At 40.9% G+C, this 16,244-nt stretch overlaps 1 protein-coding gene across 2 annotated transcripts in view; it reads right to left on the bottom strand.

Annotated features, from left to right (window-relative positions):
• Positions 1-12,049: 12,049 nt before the first annotated feature.
• The window catches only part of INPP4B (inositol polyphosphate-4-phosphatase type II B), a 1,184,089-nt gene continuing 1,179,894 nt past the window's right edge, over positions 12,050-16,244 (bottom strand). For both annotated transcript variants that reach the window (XM_069743998.1, XM_069744002.1), the window contains one exon: positions 12,050-13,331. In XM_069743998.1, the coding sequence (XP_069600099.1) occupies positions 13,199-13,331 (133 nt within the window). In that variant the 3' untranslated portion in view covers positions 12,050-13,198. The remainder of the gene's footprint in view (positions 13,332-16,244) is intronic.

Below are 16,244 nucleotides of genomic sequence, written 5' to 3' on the forward strand. Positions count from 1 at the left end.
TGCTTCGTTACTTAACTCCACCTGATGCTGCTATCCTTGCTCCTAGTCAATGTTCCAGTGTTGGATCTGAGCTTCTCCTGATTGTTCCTGTGACCTGCTGCTCTGTATAGCTAAGTGCTTTTTTGCTATTTTGTTGCCTTTTTTCTGTCCAGCTTGTCTTTTGTTTTGCTGGAAGCTCTGAGACGCAAAGGGTGTACCGCCGTGCCGTTAGTCCGGCACGGTGGGTCTTTTTTGCCCCCCTTTGCGTGGGTTTTGCTTTAGGGTTTTTTGTAGACTGCAAAGTTCGCTTTACTGTCCTCGCTCTGTCTAAGAACATCGGGCCCCACTTTGCTGAATCTATTTCATCCCTACGTTTTGTCTTTTCATCTTACTCACAGTCATTATATGTGGGGGGCTGCCTTTTCCTTTGGGGTATTTCTCTGGGGGCAAGTCAGGCCTATTTTTCTATCTTCAGGCTAGCTAGTTTCTTAGGCTGTGCCGAGTTGCATAGGTAGTGGTTAGGCGCAATCCACAGCCACTTTTAGTTGTGTTTAGGATAGGATCAGGTGTGCAGTCTACAGAGTTTCCACGTCTCAGAGCTCGTTCTTTTGTTTTTGGGTATTTGTCAGATCACTGTGTGCGCTCTGATCGCTAGGCACACTGTGTCTCTGGATTGCCTTCATTACACCTTTCATTAGCAGACATAACACTCTGCACCGTTCATTATTGCCCCATAGCTCTGCCATATAGTGCTCTTCACCGTTCATTTTTGCCCCATAGATGCTCCATATAGTGCTCTGCACCATTCATTCTTGCCCCATAGCTGTGCCATATAGTGCTCTGCACCGTTCATTATTGCCCCATAGCTGTGCCCCATATAGTGCTCTGCACCGTTCATTCTTGCCCCATATATGCTCCTTATAAAGCTCTGCCATTGCTGCTGCTGCTGCTGCTGCAATAATAATTAAAAAAAAAAGCCATACTCACCTCTCTTGCTTGCAGCTCTTCAGCGTCCGGTCCCGGCGTCTCTCCGCACTGACTGATCAGGCAGAGGGCACCACGCATACTATATGCGTCATCGCGCCCTCTGACCTGAACAGTCAGAGCGCAGAGATGCCGGGAAGACAGAGCGGCGCCGGGAAGATGGAGCGACGCCCGGCGTGTGGAACGGGGACAGGTGAATATAAAATACTTACCTAGTCCTGCCGCTCCTGACGCTGCCCCTGCCTGTCACACTGTCTCCGAGTGCCGCAGCTCTTCCTGTCAGCGGTCACTGGCACCACTCAGAGGAATGAATATGTGGCTCCACTCCTATGGGAGTGGAGTCTATATTCATAAGTTTAATGAGCGGTCCCACGTGACTGCTGAACAGGAAGAGCTGCGGCACCCGGAGACAGTGTGACAGGCAGGGGCAGCGTCAGGAGCGCCAGGACTAGGTAAGTATGCCTCAGCGCCCTCTCCCCCTCACCCGCCGACCCTGCCGCCCACCGTGACTCGAGTATAAGCCGAGAGGGGCACTTTCAGCCCAAAAATTTGGGCTGAAAATCTCGGCTTATACTCGAGTATATACGGTAAATTAAGATTGACAAGCTTCAGTACCAAGAATGGATGTTTTTGCCATTTTAATGGGCACTGTAGGTGTTTTCCTGGCCTCCACTCACTGCCGACTATGCTTCCCCATTGACTTGCATTGGGTTTCGTGTTTTGTTCGATCCCCGACTTTTCGCGATAATCGGCCGATTTCACTCGACTCGTCTTTTGAGATAGTCGGGTTTCGCAAAACCCGACTCGATCCTAAAAAAGTAAAAGTCGCTCAACCCTAGTGTACAGTCATAGACACAGCTTACCATCATGCCTGCTCAGAAGATAGGACAATTTTATTGAAACCCAAACCTAGAATAACAAATGAGTCTCAAAGGCTACTTTCACACATCAGGTTTTCAGTGTCAGGCTAAATCCGGCGAATGTTGGAAAAACTGGATCTGGCGCAGATTGTGAAAAACTGATGCGACGGATCCGTTTTTTTGACGGATCCGGCTAGCCTATCTAGATTATTGGATAAAAAAAAATTTGGAGCATGCTCAGTTTAAAAAACCAGATCAGGCCGCCGGATCCACCTTTTTCTGGATCCGGCATGTTCCGGCTCCCATAGGCTTCCATTCTAGCAAACTACTGTTACCAATTTTGAACTGCATTTAGACTACTTACTGATTTGGGCCTACTCACTGTGTCAGCCTCTCATTACAGTTGTCCTCTACTGAACAAAGCAATGTCGCCTGGTTAGTCCTGTTACCAATTTTGAAATGCATTTAGCCCACTTTATTATTTGGGCCTATATCTGTGTTTCCTCCTCATCCTGCCCATTGCCCAGCCAGTGCTGGATGACTCTGCTGGTACATTGACCCAGACCGCTACATTCCCCTTGCACGCTACACAGCCAGAATCTGACCCTGCTGAAAGTGAGGTTCCCCTTCCCGCATACCATACCACCTTACACGGGGACAGAGAGGAAGGTGCAGATGAAAGTGCGGGTTACTTCATCAGGTGGGGGGGGGGGAATATTCGTTGGCGACGTCACTGGCACAGGGCCCATCATAGTACGCAAAAGTGTCGCTGCCGGTGGGAGGCGCCCCCGCCGTGCAAACACTCCGCCGTACTTTGAGGGGCCCTGTGCCAGTGCCAAGGCGAACGACTGGGCCCCCCCTGCTTGCTCAGGATCACAGCACTTGCAAAGTTGAAATACTTACCTCTCCCTGCTCCACTGCCGTGACGTGGTCCACGTTTCCTGAGCCCACTAAATACTTGAACCAGCCATACCCCCCACAACTTTAGCCAAATGACCCCCAATGTCCAATGCCTAACTATTATTATAAGGTAAATTAAGATTGACAAGCTTCAGTATCAAGAATGGATGTTTTTGCCATTTTAATGGGCACTGTAGGTGTTTTCCTGGCCTCCACTCACTGCCGACTATGCTTCCCCATTGACTTGCATTGGGTTTCGTGTTTCGTTCGATCCCCGACTTTTCGCGATAATCGGCCGATTTCACTCGACTCATCTTTTGAGATAGTTGGCTTTCGCAAAACCCGACTCGATCCTAAAAAAGTAAAAGTCGCTCAACCCTAGTGTACAGTCATAGACACAGCTTACCATCATGCCTGCTCAGAAGATAGGACAATTTTATTGAAACCCAAACCTAGAATAACAAATGAGTCTCAAAGGCTACTTTCACACATCAAGTTTTCAGTGTCAGGCTAAATCCGGCAAATGTTGGAAAAACTGGATCTGGCGCAGATTGTGAAAAACTGATGCGACGGATCCGTTTTTTTGACGGATCCGGCTAGCCTATCTAGATTATTGGAAAAAAAAAAAATTTGGAGCATGCTCAGTTTAAAAAACCAGATCAGGCCGCCGGATCCGCCTTTTTCTGGATCCGGCACGTTCCGGCTCCCATAGGCTTCCATTCTAGCAAACAGCCGGAAGCGCCGGACCCGGCGCTTCAGGCTTTTTCACCGGAGACAAAAAATGTTGCTGTGGACGTTTTTTCAAGAAACCGGAAGCGGCAGATTTGCCGGCTCCGGCGAAAACCGGACGCAATGTCACCTGGTGACACTAATACAAGTCTATGGGAAAAAACCTGATCCGGCGGCAACATTCGCCTGATCCGGTTTTTTGAAAATTAGCCGGATTTAGCCTGACACTGAAAACCTGATGTGTCAAAGTAGCCTTACTCGTGTAACAGGGACATATGATGACCATGTAGACCAGGTGAAGTATGTCTAGGGATAGGAAAATCCTACAGTGAGATGCCAGATGGACTTTTTGGCTTGATGCAGTGTTTTCTAAGGGACTAAATGAACATCTAAGCTTTTTCAGTTTCATTTAATCAGGAACCCTTCTGTCACTTTTACATAACTCTTAACATATAGGATTCCAGCTTAAAGATGTTGTCCACTACATTCTATAAAGCCCTCAATAATTTAAACCTTGTAAAAAAGTATATTTGCAAATACCTTTTGTTGTCATCTGTGCTTGGGAGCGGCGCTATTGCTGCTCATTCATCATTACGTGACTCCGGCTGCAGCAGCCCAGTCAATCAGGAGGGATGCATGTCACTGGGTCACGCCCTAATGATGCAAGGCATTCTGGAGCCTGACATGACATCAGTGCAGGCTACAGTCGGAGTCACGTGATGCCGAGTGAGCAGTCAGCGATAGCACCGCTCACAGTCACATACGATTACAAGGTTTAAATAAATGGGGGCATTATAGAATGTAGTGGACAACCTCTTTAAGCATTATTAATGGGATCATTACGGTATGTTAATAAGACTATTTAGTTTTAGCCCATTTATTTATTTAGCAACATGGGCAAACATCAGTTACAAAAGTCTTCTCTATATATATGGTCCTGTTTTTTACACCCAACCTTTTTGGGTTGATTTCCTCCTGTTTTATTCATGCCTTCTCAGAAAAGCCTATTATGTAACCTGCATAGAGCTATATCCTGCCAGATAACTTGGACCATTACCAGAGACATATAGGCATAGGATCAAGCTTATGGTGGGGGCCTATGATTGGTGGCACCTTAGTATGTGGGATATAGAGGTTTACTAGGGAGTAACTTGTGGGTAGTTACGTCACCTGCAATGCCTTCTAAGAAGTGAATAGGAGCATAGCACGATATTTTTTCCACCAAGGCGTAGTTTGTGTCATGTCCGGATGAAAGGACTGAGTGGTTGAATACAGTTCCACCGTGGGATGGCCTGTGTCACTTTTGGGCACTTGAATATGTCACTTCCACTGACATCAGGATGGGAATCACCTGAGGAACCCCAGAAATGAGGAAGGGGGAAACGCATCAGGAACTGGCTCTTGGGCAACATAAGATAAGTAAATACCCTTATCTAGCAATTATTGAACAGTGGTTATGTTACCCTTACATAGTTACATAGTTATTAAGGTTGAAGGAAGACTATAAGTCCATCTAGTTCAACCCATAGCCTAACCTAACATGCCCTAACATGTTGATCCAGAGGAAGGCAAAAAAAAACCATGTGGCAAAGAGTAAGCTCCACATTGGGGAAAAAAATTCCTTCCCGAATCCACATACGGCAATCAGACTAGTTCCCTGGATCAACGCCCTCTCAAGGAATCTAGTGTATATACCCTGTAACATTATACTTTTCCAGAAAGGTATCCAGTCCCCTCTTAAATTTAAGTAATGAATCACTCATTACAACATCATACGGCAGACAGTTCCATAGTCTCACTGCTCTTACAGTAAAGAATCCGCGTCTGTTATTATGCTTAAACCTTTTTTCCTCCAAACACAGAGGATGCCACCTTGTCCCTGTTTCAGGTCTATGATTAAAAAGATCATCAGAAAGGTCTTTGTACTGTCCCCTCATATATTTATACGTTAAAATAAGATTACCCCATAGCCTTCGTTTTTCTAAACTAAATAGCCCCAGGTGTAATAACCTATCTTGGTATTGCAGACCCCCCAGTCCTCTAATAACCTTGGTCGCTCTTCTCTGCACCCGCTCTAGTTCAGCTATGTCTTTCTTATACACCGGAGACCAGAACTGTGCACAGTATTCTAAGTGTGGTCGAACTAGTGACTTGTATAGAGGTAAAATTATATTCTCCTCATGAGCATCTATGCCTCTTTTAATGCATCCCATTATTTTATTTGCCTTTGTAGCAGCTGCCTGACACTGGCCACTGAATATGAGTTTGTCATCCACCCATACACCCAGGTCTTTTTCATTGACAGTTTTGCCCAGAGTTTTAGAATTAAGCACATAATTATACATCTTATTACTTCTACCCAAGTGCATGACCTTACATTTATCCCCATTAAAGCTCATTGGCCATTTATCAGCCCAAGCTTCTAGTTTACATAAATCATCCTGTAATATAAAATTGTCCTCCTCTGTATTGATTACCCTGCAGAGTTTAGTGTCATCTGCAAATATTGAAATTCTACTCTGAATGCCCCCTACAAGGTCATTAATAAATATGTTAAAAAGAAGAGGGCCCAATACTGACCCCTGTGGTACACCACTGCTAACCGCTACCCAGTCCGAGTGTGCTCCAAAAGTCCATATACACTACATCCATTGGGTTCCCTTGGTCCAATCCGGAACTTACCTCTTCATAGAAACTGATCAAATTAGTCTGATATGAACGGTCCCTAGTAAACCCGTGCTGATACTGGGTCATCATGAGGTTATTCCTCTTCAGATACTCCAGTATAGCATCCCTTAGAATGCCCTCCAGGATTTTACCCACAGTAGAGGTTAAGCTTACTGGACTATAATATTATAATAATATATATTATATTATATATTATAATATATTATTGAAGAGTTATTGAACAGTGATTATGATAAGGGCACATTGAAACCTTTAAGAGCTGTAATGGCTATTATGTTTTAAAGGGGGACCAGGATGAGTCACTAACTACCGGTAATTGTTTTGATATCCTAATTGGGCAGAGCTTTGGAGTCATGTTACTTGAACCATTTCTAATGCATGATTTTTCTTTGTTTTGAATATTTATACATAGTTTGGTTTGTTGGCACCAGTAGTACTAAAGAGAAATCCCTGCATATTATTTTTCCACTTACCTGTTTTGGCTGCATCACTTTCAGTAAATGGATAGTATGGTTCCAAAAAAGTGACTGTATATTTGGTGGATTAGCACCGTTGAATTTTATTTCAATAGCACCTTTCGAAATGTATTTACTTACAAATTTGGTGACGTGTTCAATACTTATTTCATCCGCTATATTTGTTTATATATAAACCTTTCCACCTGTTTTTGGTCTAGTTTTGTGCATTTGTTTGTTTATCAAGTCTATTTTATTTGTGCCCACCTGTGTATTTCTTTTTTCCTGGTTTTCCACTTTTTGGGCAGAGTTTTTGCCAGATTCTTCAATTGCGACTTTTTAATAAGTTGCAAAATTTGATGCAACTCCGCTCCAATTCCCTCCTAGTGTATTTTTGAGCGTGCTAGTATTTTGGTGCAATTTTTGCACCATTTTGCAAACCGTGCAATTTTTTCTGTGCTAGAAAGTAACAAAACAGTTCAAAACATAAAAAAGACCACATTTGACTTTAATCCAAATTCATGAATGGCAAGCGCCATTTTGAAGAGTTTGGTGCAAAAAACTTCAACTAAAACCACGAGACACAAAAAAGTCACTTAAAGGGCCACTGTCACCCCCTCCAGCCGTTATAAACTAAAAGAGCCACCTTGTGCAGCAGTAATGCTGCATTCTAACAAGGTGGCTCTTTTAGTTTTTGGTGCATGTATTCCCAAAATAAAGCATTTTATAACTTCTCCAAAATACCTGTCTTTAGCCAGGGAGGCAGGTCTTAACTCCCCTGATGGAAACGCCACACTGCCGTCACTCAAATCTTCAGGGGCGCCGGGTGCCGCCTCCTCCGCGCTGTTTTCACATGAAATCCGGCGCCTGCGCTGTGTAGTACTGTCTGGTGCAGGCGCAGTGAGCTCTGGCGGTCTGACGCCACAGCCAGGCGTGCAAACTGCGCCTGTGCGGCCGACCTGCCTATGAATCCCAGCCCCACACTGTGCATAATGCATAACACACTGCGGAGCTGGGATTCCCAAGGTGGGTGGCCGCACTGGCCGCACAGGCGCAGTCTGCAAGCCTGGCTGTGGCGTCAGACGGCCAGAGCTCACTGCGCCTTTCCCACACAGTAGTACACAGCGCAGGCGCCGGATTTCAAGCGAAAACAGCGCGGAGGGGGCGGCGCCCCTGACGATTTGAGTGACGGCAGTGTGGCGTTTCATGCAGGGGGTTAAGACCTGCCTCCCTGGCTAAAGACAGGTATTTTTGAGAAGTTATAAAACGCTTTATTTTGGGAATAAATGCACCAAAAACTAAAAGAGCCACATTGTTAGAATGCAGCATTACTGCTGAACAAGGTGGCTCTTTTAGTTTATAACGGCTGGAGGGGGTGACAGTGGCCCTTTAAGAAAACCCCACAAATAATTAAATGGGGCCATAATGTTAAAAGTACAGAATACATATTTCTGAATATAAGTAGCCTAAATGATATGCTGATTCATTTCACAGCATAAGACAGCTCTTTCTTCTGATGCAGAGCTCCAGATCTCAGATAAAAAATAAAATTCTGAGCATTCATGTGCTGACCATGCCACTGTCAATGCTGACGCCAGTCATCAACTTCAGCAGTTATCTGAGCGTGGAACAGCAGGCAAGTTTTAAAGGTAACCTGAAAGCTGGATCAACACCTATAAAGCTAAGTATACAACTGCAGTTGTCTTTCAAGGCTGCTTACAGACAATAAAGAAAAGAGAAGGAGATCCAGCTCAACGAAATAGTGAAAAATCCATAGTTTATTTCACTTAAAATATAGTGAAAGGACAAAACATCAGCATACAGAAAAATTAAAACCAAGGTCAACGCGTTTCCGGTGACTAAGCACCCTTAATCATGATACCTGGTACAAGACATGTCTATACTTTTATGCTAGTATCCGGTCATCACTCCGGTGTTGCAATTGGTAGAATTGTCTAATCAAACAAAAATAGGCACACATGATAATGGAAGCAAGACAAGCTTGATGGAAAGACAAAAACAGGTGTTTTAACTAAACAGAAATGCAGAGAAAACAAAAATAGCACAAAATACAAAAACTATATGCAAAATAATAATAACATTACAATAATCATTAAATAAATCCAAGAATATGATAGTAAAATAGTATGTACAGAGTCATATGTCGTGAACCCACATAACAATATAGAAAAAAAACATATTAGTCTACATAGACACAAACTCATGTGAGTTCTAGACACAATTCTATATCCGTTACTCAAAATTTGGGCTATATCAGCATCTTCCTTAAGAATGGTCAAATTATTAGTCAATATTTTTCTGATAGCATTAAATTGATTACTATACTGGAAGACCACAGTGATTGGATTTTGAGGAGATAAAGTTTGATTTCGTTTACTATGAAAACGAGGTCGTCGAGCGACAATTTTTTCTGCTCTTTTTAAATGCCAGTCACTGTAGCCTCTCTGCACAAGTCTGCCCTTTATGCCCTCAATCTCTTGGGAATAATCTTCCAATGTGCTACAATTACGTTTTGCTCTTACCATCTCCCCCATAGGGATACTTTTAATAGTATGTTTAGGGTGGTGACTGTTTGCACGCAATATTGTATTCCCTGTTGTGGTTTTGTGTGCTTAATCAGGTATCATGATTAAGGGTGCTTAGTCACCGGAAACGCGTTGACCTTGGTTTTAATTTTTCTGTATGCTGATGTTTTGTCCTTTCACTATATTTTAAGTGAAATAAACTATGGATTTTTCACTATTTCGTTGAGCTGGATCTCCTTCTCTTTCCTGTTCGTCCACGCCCAGACACAGCGGTTCCGTGCTCCGAGCTCCTGGGAATGTCGGTATGGTGAGCTGGATTTTGTTTTTCCTGCTTACAGACAATACATGGAGAAATCTTACAGTATACACTGGTGCTCACCTTTTAAACTTCTTTCACTGCATATCCAATGGACCTTGACTTGATGAAAATGCATGCGCTATAAGTCATCCACTAAGGCACGACTGAAATCCCTGATCCAACCTCATCATCTCCTACTAGAACTTTGCCTCTCCACAGTTGCTTGTGAATGCTTATAGACATCTACCTACATGCTAGAGGCTTGAGGTCACACTGATCATGCCGGAAGTTGCAGTGTTCACAAGTAGCCATGGGATGCAAAGTCCTGGGAGGAGTGAGCCTGATCAATTTTGGTCACGCCTTCGTCGATATACTTTCGGAAGATGGGCCAAGACTGGTAGACTAGTGCATGCCTTTTTGACTAGTCAAAGTCCTTTGGATATGGGTTGAAAGAAGTTTAAAAAGGTGAGTATCATTAAAAGACAGAGGCAGCCATATAAATAACTTAAAGGTGTTAATCCAGCTGTCAGGTTCAAATTATTCATATCCTATTTCTTGTCATTGTTACAAAATGTTTAACGAGGAAGAGGTATACCAAGTGTAAGTGACTTTGCTTGAGGACGAACCGACAGTGATCATTAAATGATGGCATATCCCAATGAGTATTTGAGTTTCTACCTAGTTGTTGTTAAAGGCAACTCTATGTCTATGTAAAGGGATTTAGGTTCTTTCTAAAACAATGGTGTCCAGCAGCTATGTAATATATTAGACGTTATTCAGAAAAAAACTATTGAGGCTGGAGAAGCATCAGACAACATTCATGCTTTCTACAATAAAAAAAAATACCCAAATACAGTAAAACCTTATTTTTCAGGTAAAACAGTCAGATATCATGGTAAAAGTCTAATGTATATGACGAAAAAGATGGTTTCCATATGAAAAATAGGTATGTTACAGTGGGGCAAAAAAGTATTTAGTCAGTCAGCAATAGTGCAAGTTCCACCACTTAAAAAGATGAGAGGCGTCTGTAATTTACATCATAGGTAGACCTCAACTATGGGAGACAAACTGAGAAAAAAAAATCCAGAAAATCACATTGTCTGTTTTTTTAACATTTTATTTGCATATTATGGTGGAAAATAAGTATTTGGTCAGAAACAAACAATCAACATTTCTGGCTCTCACAGACCTGTAACTTCTTCTTTAAGAGTCTCCTCTTTCCTCCACTCATTACCTGTAGTAATGGCACCTGTTTAAACTTGTTATCAGTATAAAAAGACACCTGTGCACACCCTCAAACAGTCTGACTCCAAACTCCACTATGGTGAAGACCAAAGAGCTGTCAAAGGACACCAGAAACAAAATTGTAGCCCTGCACCAGGCTGGGAAGACTGAATCTGCAATAGCCAACCAGCTTGGAGTGAAGAAATCAACAGTGGGGGCAATAATTAGAAAATGGAAGACATACAAGACCACTGATAATCTCCCTCGATCTGGGGCTCCACGCAAAATCCCACCCCGTGGGGTCAGAATGATCACAAGAACGGTGAGCAAAAATCCCAGAACCATGCGGGGGGACCTAGTGAATGAACTGCAGAGAGCTGGGACCAATGTAACAAGGCCTACCATAAGTAACACACTACGCCACCATGGACTCAGATCCTACAGTGCCAGACGTGTCCCACTGCTTAAGCCAGTACATGTCCGGGCCCGTCTGAAGTTTGCTAGAGAGCATTTGGATGATCCAGAGGAGTTTTGGGAGAATGTCCTATGGTCTGATGAAACCAAACTGGAACTGTTTGGTAGAAACACAACTTGTCGTGTTTGGAGGAAAAAGAATACTGAGTTGCATCCATCAAACACCATACCTACTGTAAAGCATGGTGGTGGAAACATCATGCTTTGGGGCTGTTTCTCTGCAAAGGGGCCAGGACGACTGATCCGGGTACATGAAAGAATGAATGGGGCCATGTATCGTGAGATTTTGAGTGCAAGCCTCCTTCCATCAGCAAAGGCATTGAAGATGAAACGTGGCTGGGTCTTTCAACATGACAATGATCCAAAGCACACCGCCAGGGCAACGAAGGAGTGGCTTCGTAAGAAGCATTTCAAGGTCCTGGAGTGGCCTAGCCAGTCTCCAGATCTCAACCCTATAGAAAACCTTTGGAGGGAGTTGAAAGTCTGTGTTGCCAAGCGAAAAGCCAAAAACATCACTGCTCTAGAGGAGATCTGCATGGAGGAATGGGCCAACATACCAACAACAGTGTGTGGCAACCTTGTGAAGACTTACAGAAAACGTTTGACCTCTGTCATTGCCAACAAAGGATATATTACAAAGTATTGAGATGAAATTTTGTTTCTGACCAAATACTTATTTTCCACCATAATATGCAAATAAAATGTTAAAAAAACAGACAATGTGATTTTCTGGATTTTTTTTTCTCACTTTGTCTCCCATAGTTGAGGTCTACCTATGATGTAAATTACAGACGCCTCTCATCTTTTTAAGTGGTGGAACTTGCACTATTGCTGACTGACTAAATACTTTTTTGCCCCACTGTATGTATGATATGTTCTTTAGATTGATGTAAGAATAACAAAGAAACAACAAAAACAGAAAAAATATTTATTTAAATTAAAATAGAAAAACATACACACGATGTACAGTGAACAACGGCTATATGAAAAACACAAGTGAAGATGGCCAACAATCAGAACACTCAACCACAGAATAATACATTCACTTTAATTATGACAAGTGCGCATGAATATAAGCGAATGATATGAAAGATAAACCACTACAAATACACGTACTATTATCGACAAATCAAAAAAATCCATTTGGCTACAAACAAACTATATGAAAAACCACAGCCAGGATGTGAAAGTGGTGAAGATAACTCCAAATACCAGCAGGAGTAACATTCATATCCATTAGTTGTAAACCAGCCAGCTATTTTGTATAAAAGTACTAAAAAAAATTCACTGGGTTTAACACATCAACTCTAAAATACATTAAAAAAACACAAACTTCAATGTATTCTTACATTTTTGGTAACAAATGTAAAGTTATTGACTATGCAGGCATGTGCCAGTGTCAGTATAAATGCTGTCCTTCATACAGCTAAGCCTTTATGTCTCAATTTAGGTTGTCATTCATGTGATACAACAGCGAGTCATAAAGCGAATGAGTGCTATACATGAGAATGCCTCCATCTGTTGACCAAAACGTCAAGTGAAACCATGGTTCGGGTCTCAAATACATTTACAAATAAATAGCATATAACTATGTACACTTTAAATATTACTTTGTCTCATTTGGTCATTGTGTCCTACCACAACACTCTAGACAAACTAAATACATTCAAAGGACAAATTGAAGGTTGAGGTCCATTAAATACATGTTAAGGAAGTGAAGTTGATGTTCCTCAAAGAGAAGGTAGTCTTGAAAAGTAATGTCTGACTAATATCCTTGTCTTTTATATTAAACCCAACATGAGATACTTTGGAAATTGTTAAGATTCATTTGTTTCAATACTGGCATCTGTATATTAAATTATTAATTTCTTAAGTGGTGTTTATACACATGATAATCCTAATAGAGCACCATTCTGTATGGATCTGCGTAGAAAATGGGACTTTAACATTTCCCTTAAATCCTAAATTCCTTAGGTTTTATCTGAGGAATGCTACTCTTTGCTACTAAGCTAACTAGTCCAGGCTGTGCATTTCTGTGGCTTGATCTACAAATAGGGTCTCTTAATTGTTAACTTTTCCGTATGTCCCCTCTGGAGGTCTGTAGTACTTTGGGAATGTCAGGAGCTGTATGATGTTGAAAGCATACTTTCTGCATTTGATATTCTTCATCACATTCTCTATGCGGCATCCTTCTCTGGGAAGAGGAAAAAAAAGCACAACTTCATGAGACACGATGTACAGAAATAGGTTTTATTTATTCATTGCAGTGTCGCAGTCTTTGAATAAAAATAACAAGGTTTCAACTATACATTTTTTCACAAGTGATGATACATCTTACACATTTAAATCCAAAGGCCAGATACATGTAAAAAAATGCCCTCAGAAATACTCATACTTGCACGTAATCATTTGAACCACTTTTGGACTCAATGTCTAGTAATCTACAGAAGACCAAGCAAACCCATACTCTTGATATTCATGCCAAGCTTTGCTTAAATGGGTTTTCAAGGACTTTAATATTGATAACCTCTCAAGTTCGTTCATCAATGTCTAGTTGGTGAGGGTCCAACTCCTGGCACCTTCACTGATCAGCTGACTGAAGGTGCAAATTATTTATCATTCATTTGCTTGGTGACTAGGAGAAAGCTGTTCATTTTGATGATACAAGTGGAGCCTATATTCTGAAGAAAGATGAACAATATTATTTTTCTACATGTACTTTATTTCCTAGTCTGTCTAAGCTACCATATAATTATCTGTCTAAGCAGTGAGATTTTTGTGGTGTTGGTCAAGTCCATTACAATTAATTTATGACACGTGGTTGTTACGATCATTTGTAGTAGTTTTGGGTATTGCACCTTGTTATCAAGCACGCTAAGTTATATCTTTGTCACCAATCTTTAAGCAGTATCAAAAAATATTTAGAATCAGAACTATCTAGTCTTAAGTGTCTAAATCTTTACTTCTCACATAAAAGAATAAGGCATTTATTGAATCTGGCCATATAGATTTGCAGTTAAAATTTCAACCATTATTTGATATAATTCAGTTTCTTATTTCTATTATTTATAATACATTTTAAAGTTTATCCAGTTATTTTTTTTTCATTTTTCTTAAAAAAAAATATTTTATAAAGAAATAGTGCATATTGACAAAGTAGAAAAATTGTTTGCACTTTCCTACACAGATGCCTTGAAAGGAGAAAGACAAGTAAAAGCAAACAAAACATACAAAAGTGAAAAACAGTAGACATTATGGCAACAAGGCAGAATTACAGTAAGCTTGATGAGCAGAAACCATAAGAAAAGAAATGTCTCAGGCAGACACAGAAATTATAGTGAGAAGGACAAGAAGCTGGCTTAGCCCTTTATCACTTTCTTAAGGTGCATTGTTCTTAACTCTATGGTGGCAGATACTTTTTTGTGCTGTAAGAGCAATATGTAACTCAGTTCTATAGGAATATATATTTTTATGTGGGCTCCAATTTCTATAGACAACAATTGCGCATGGACACAGCACATGGAAAATCTATTATATCTTTTATACAAATATAAAAGATAAGACATCAAGAAGGTTTTGTATTTACGTTAAGCTATATTAAGGCTCAACCTATTCAAAGAGTACGACCGATGGCTTGAAAAATTTTTGGCATCTCATTGGGACATATGAATTGTTTGCATCAGTGAGCCTTCATAACAATGCATCTACATATACTGCTCCAATGTGAACCTTTGGCTTTTAAGGACCCTATACACATTAGACTATGGTTGGCCAAACCTGCTGATATCTTTGTGCTCAGCCGACAGTCACATGTCTATGGCGGTCTTCGAGTTCTCCCTCAACAGTTCACATTGGAAAAGCTAAGGATCTAGAATGTCCAATTTCAGACTGCAAATGCTTTTGTTCTTGGAAGATAAAATGCCACGAAAGGAGTCTGGCAGTGGCTCTCTCGTAGAGAACATAGGAATGCCTGGCAGAGTGAGTGACCCTGTATATGGTGGACTCAAAAGAAATAGCAGCCAGCAGAACGACCAGCCAAACCATAGCTTGACAGACAGCTATTCTATATGGGGCCCCTAAGGCTATTTTCTTATTTGCACAGGAGGTTCAACTAGGTTTGCCGTAGGAAAAGTATTGTATCCAATATATCCTTTCAGTCAAAACAAAAGACACCATAACATCACCCCGAGGAACCCTATTGTAAGTTATTGATGTTCATCAGGTGTGTAATACAAGGAAGCTGTAACACAGATCTGAACACAACCATAGCTTACAGGTTGAGCTACTGTAATGCTGACAGTCTCAATAAAGTGAAATAGGACTATAATGTGAAATCTCCACTCCCCCCTTCAATTTGTCAGCAAATTTCTTAAGTTCATGTTACATTACACATTACATTAAGGAATGGTTTTAGAATGCATCAATAGTTTTCATTGTATTTTTTATACTAATAGTAAGATAATAATGACAGGAATTATGGATCGTAAGTGTGAGCTGCAGTAGAAGGTCTATCACAAAATGATAGTTATTATTTCATGCTGTCTAAAATAGTGATATTATAGAATCACATAAAAATATAGGGTTTTATATGGTTTTATTCTGTTTTCTTTCTATAGTGTAATTCGTACTTCCTTTGTTTCCCATAGCAATAACTGCTAAATTTCCATAGACTTACTTTCTTTGCAAATTTGAAGAAATTACAAGTTTATACTTGAATATATACAATAATTATTAAATTCATGAATTTCAGTGCACAACAAATCACTAGTCAGTGAGTTAGTTGGCAATGTACATATCCTATAGTTTGTAACCTGGAATCTGTCAGTAGGATCATCCCTCCTAAGCCATCAATATGGGCATGTAGGGCATAAGAAGCTGAATAAAATGACACATTGATATCTGCGATCTGATGTCACATTCTAGATACATCCACATTTTTCTGATGTAAATGAGTTGTTAAGATTTATGGGCCGGACACTGATCTGCATGAGTTATATCAAGGTATCATTTTATTCAGCTTGCCCATATGGACAGCTTAGGAGGGTTGATCCTACTGACAGATTTCCTTTAAACAAAAAAATTATATGAATATTACGTGTATTTATGA

This window comes from Ranitomeya imitator, chromosome 1 (assembly GCF_032444005.1).
Source record: "Ranitomeya imitator isolate aRanImi1 chromosome 1, aRanImi1.pri, whole genome shotgun sequence".
NCBI classification, from domain to species: Eukaryota; Metazoa; Chordata; class Amphibia; order Anura; family Dendrobatidae; genus Ranitomeya; species Ranitomeya imitator.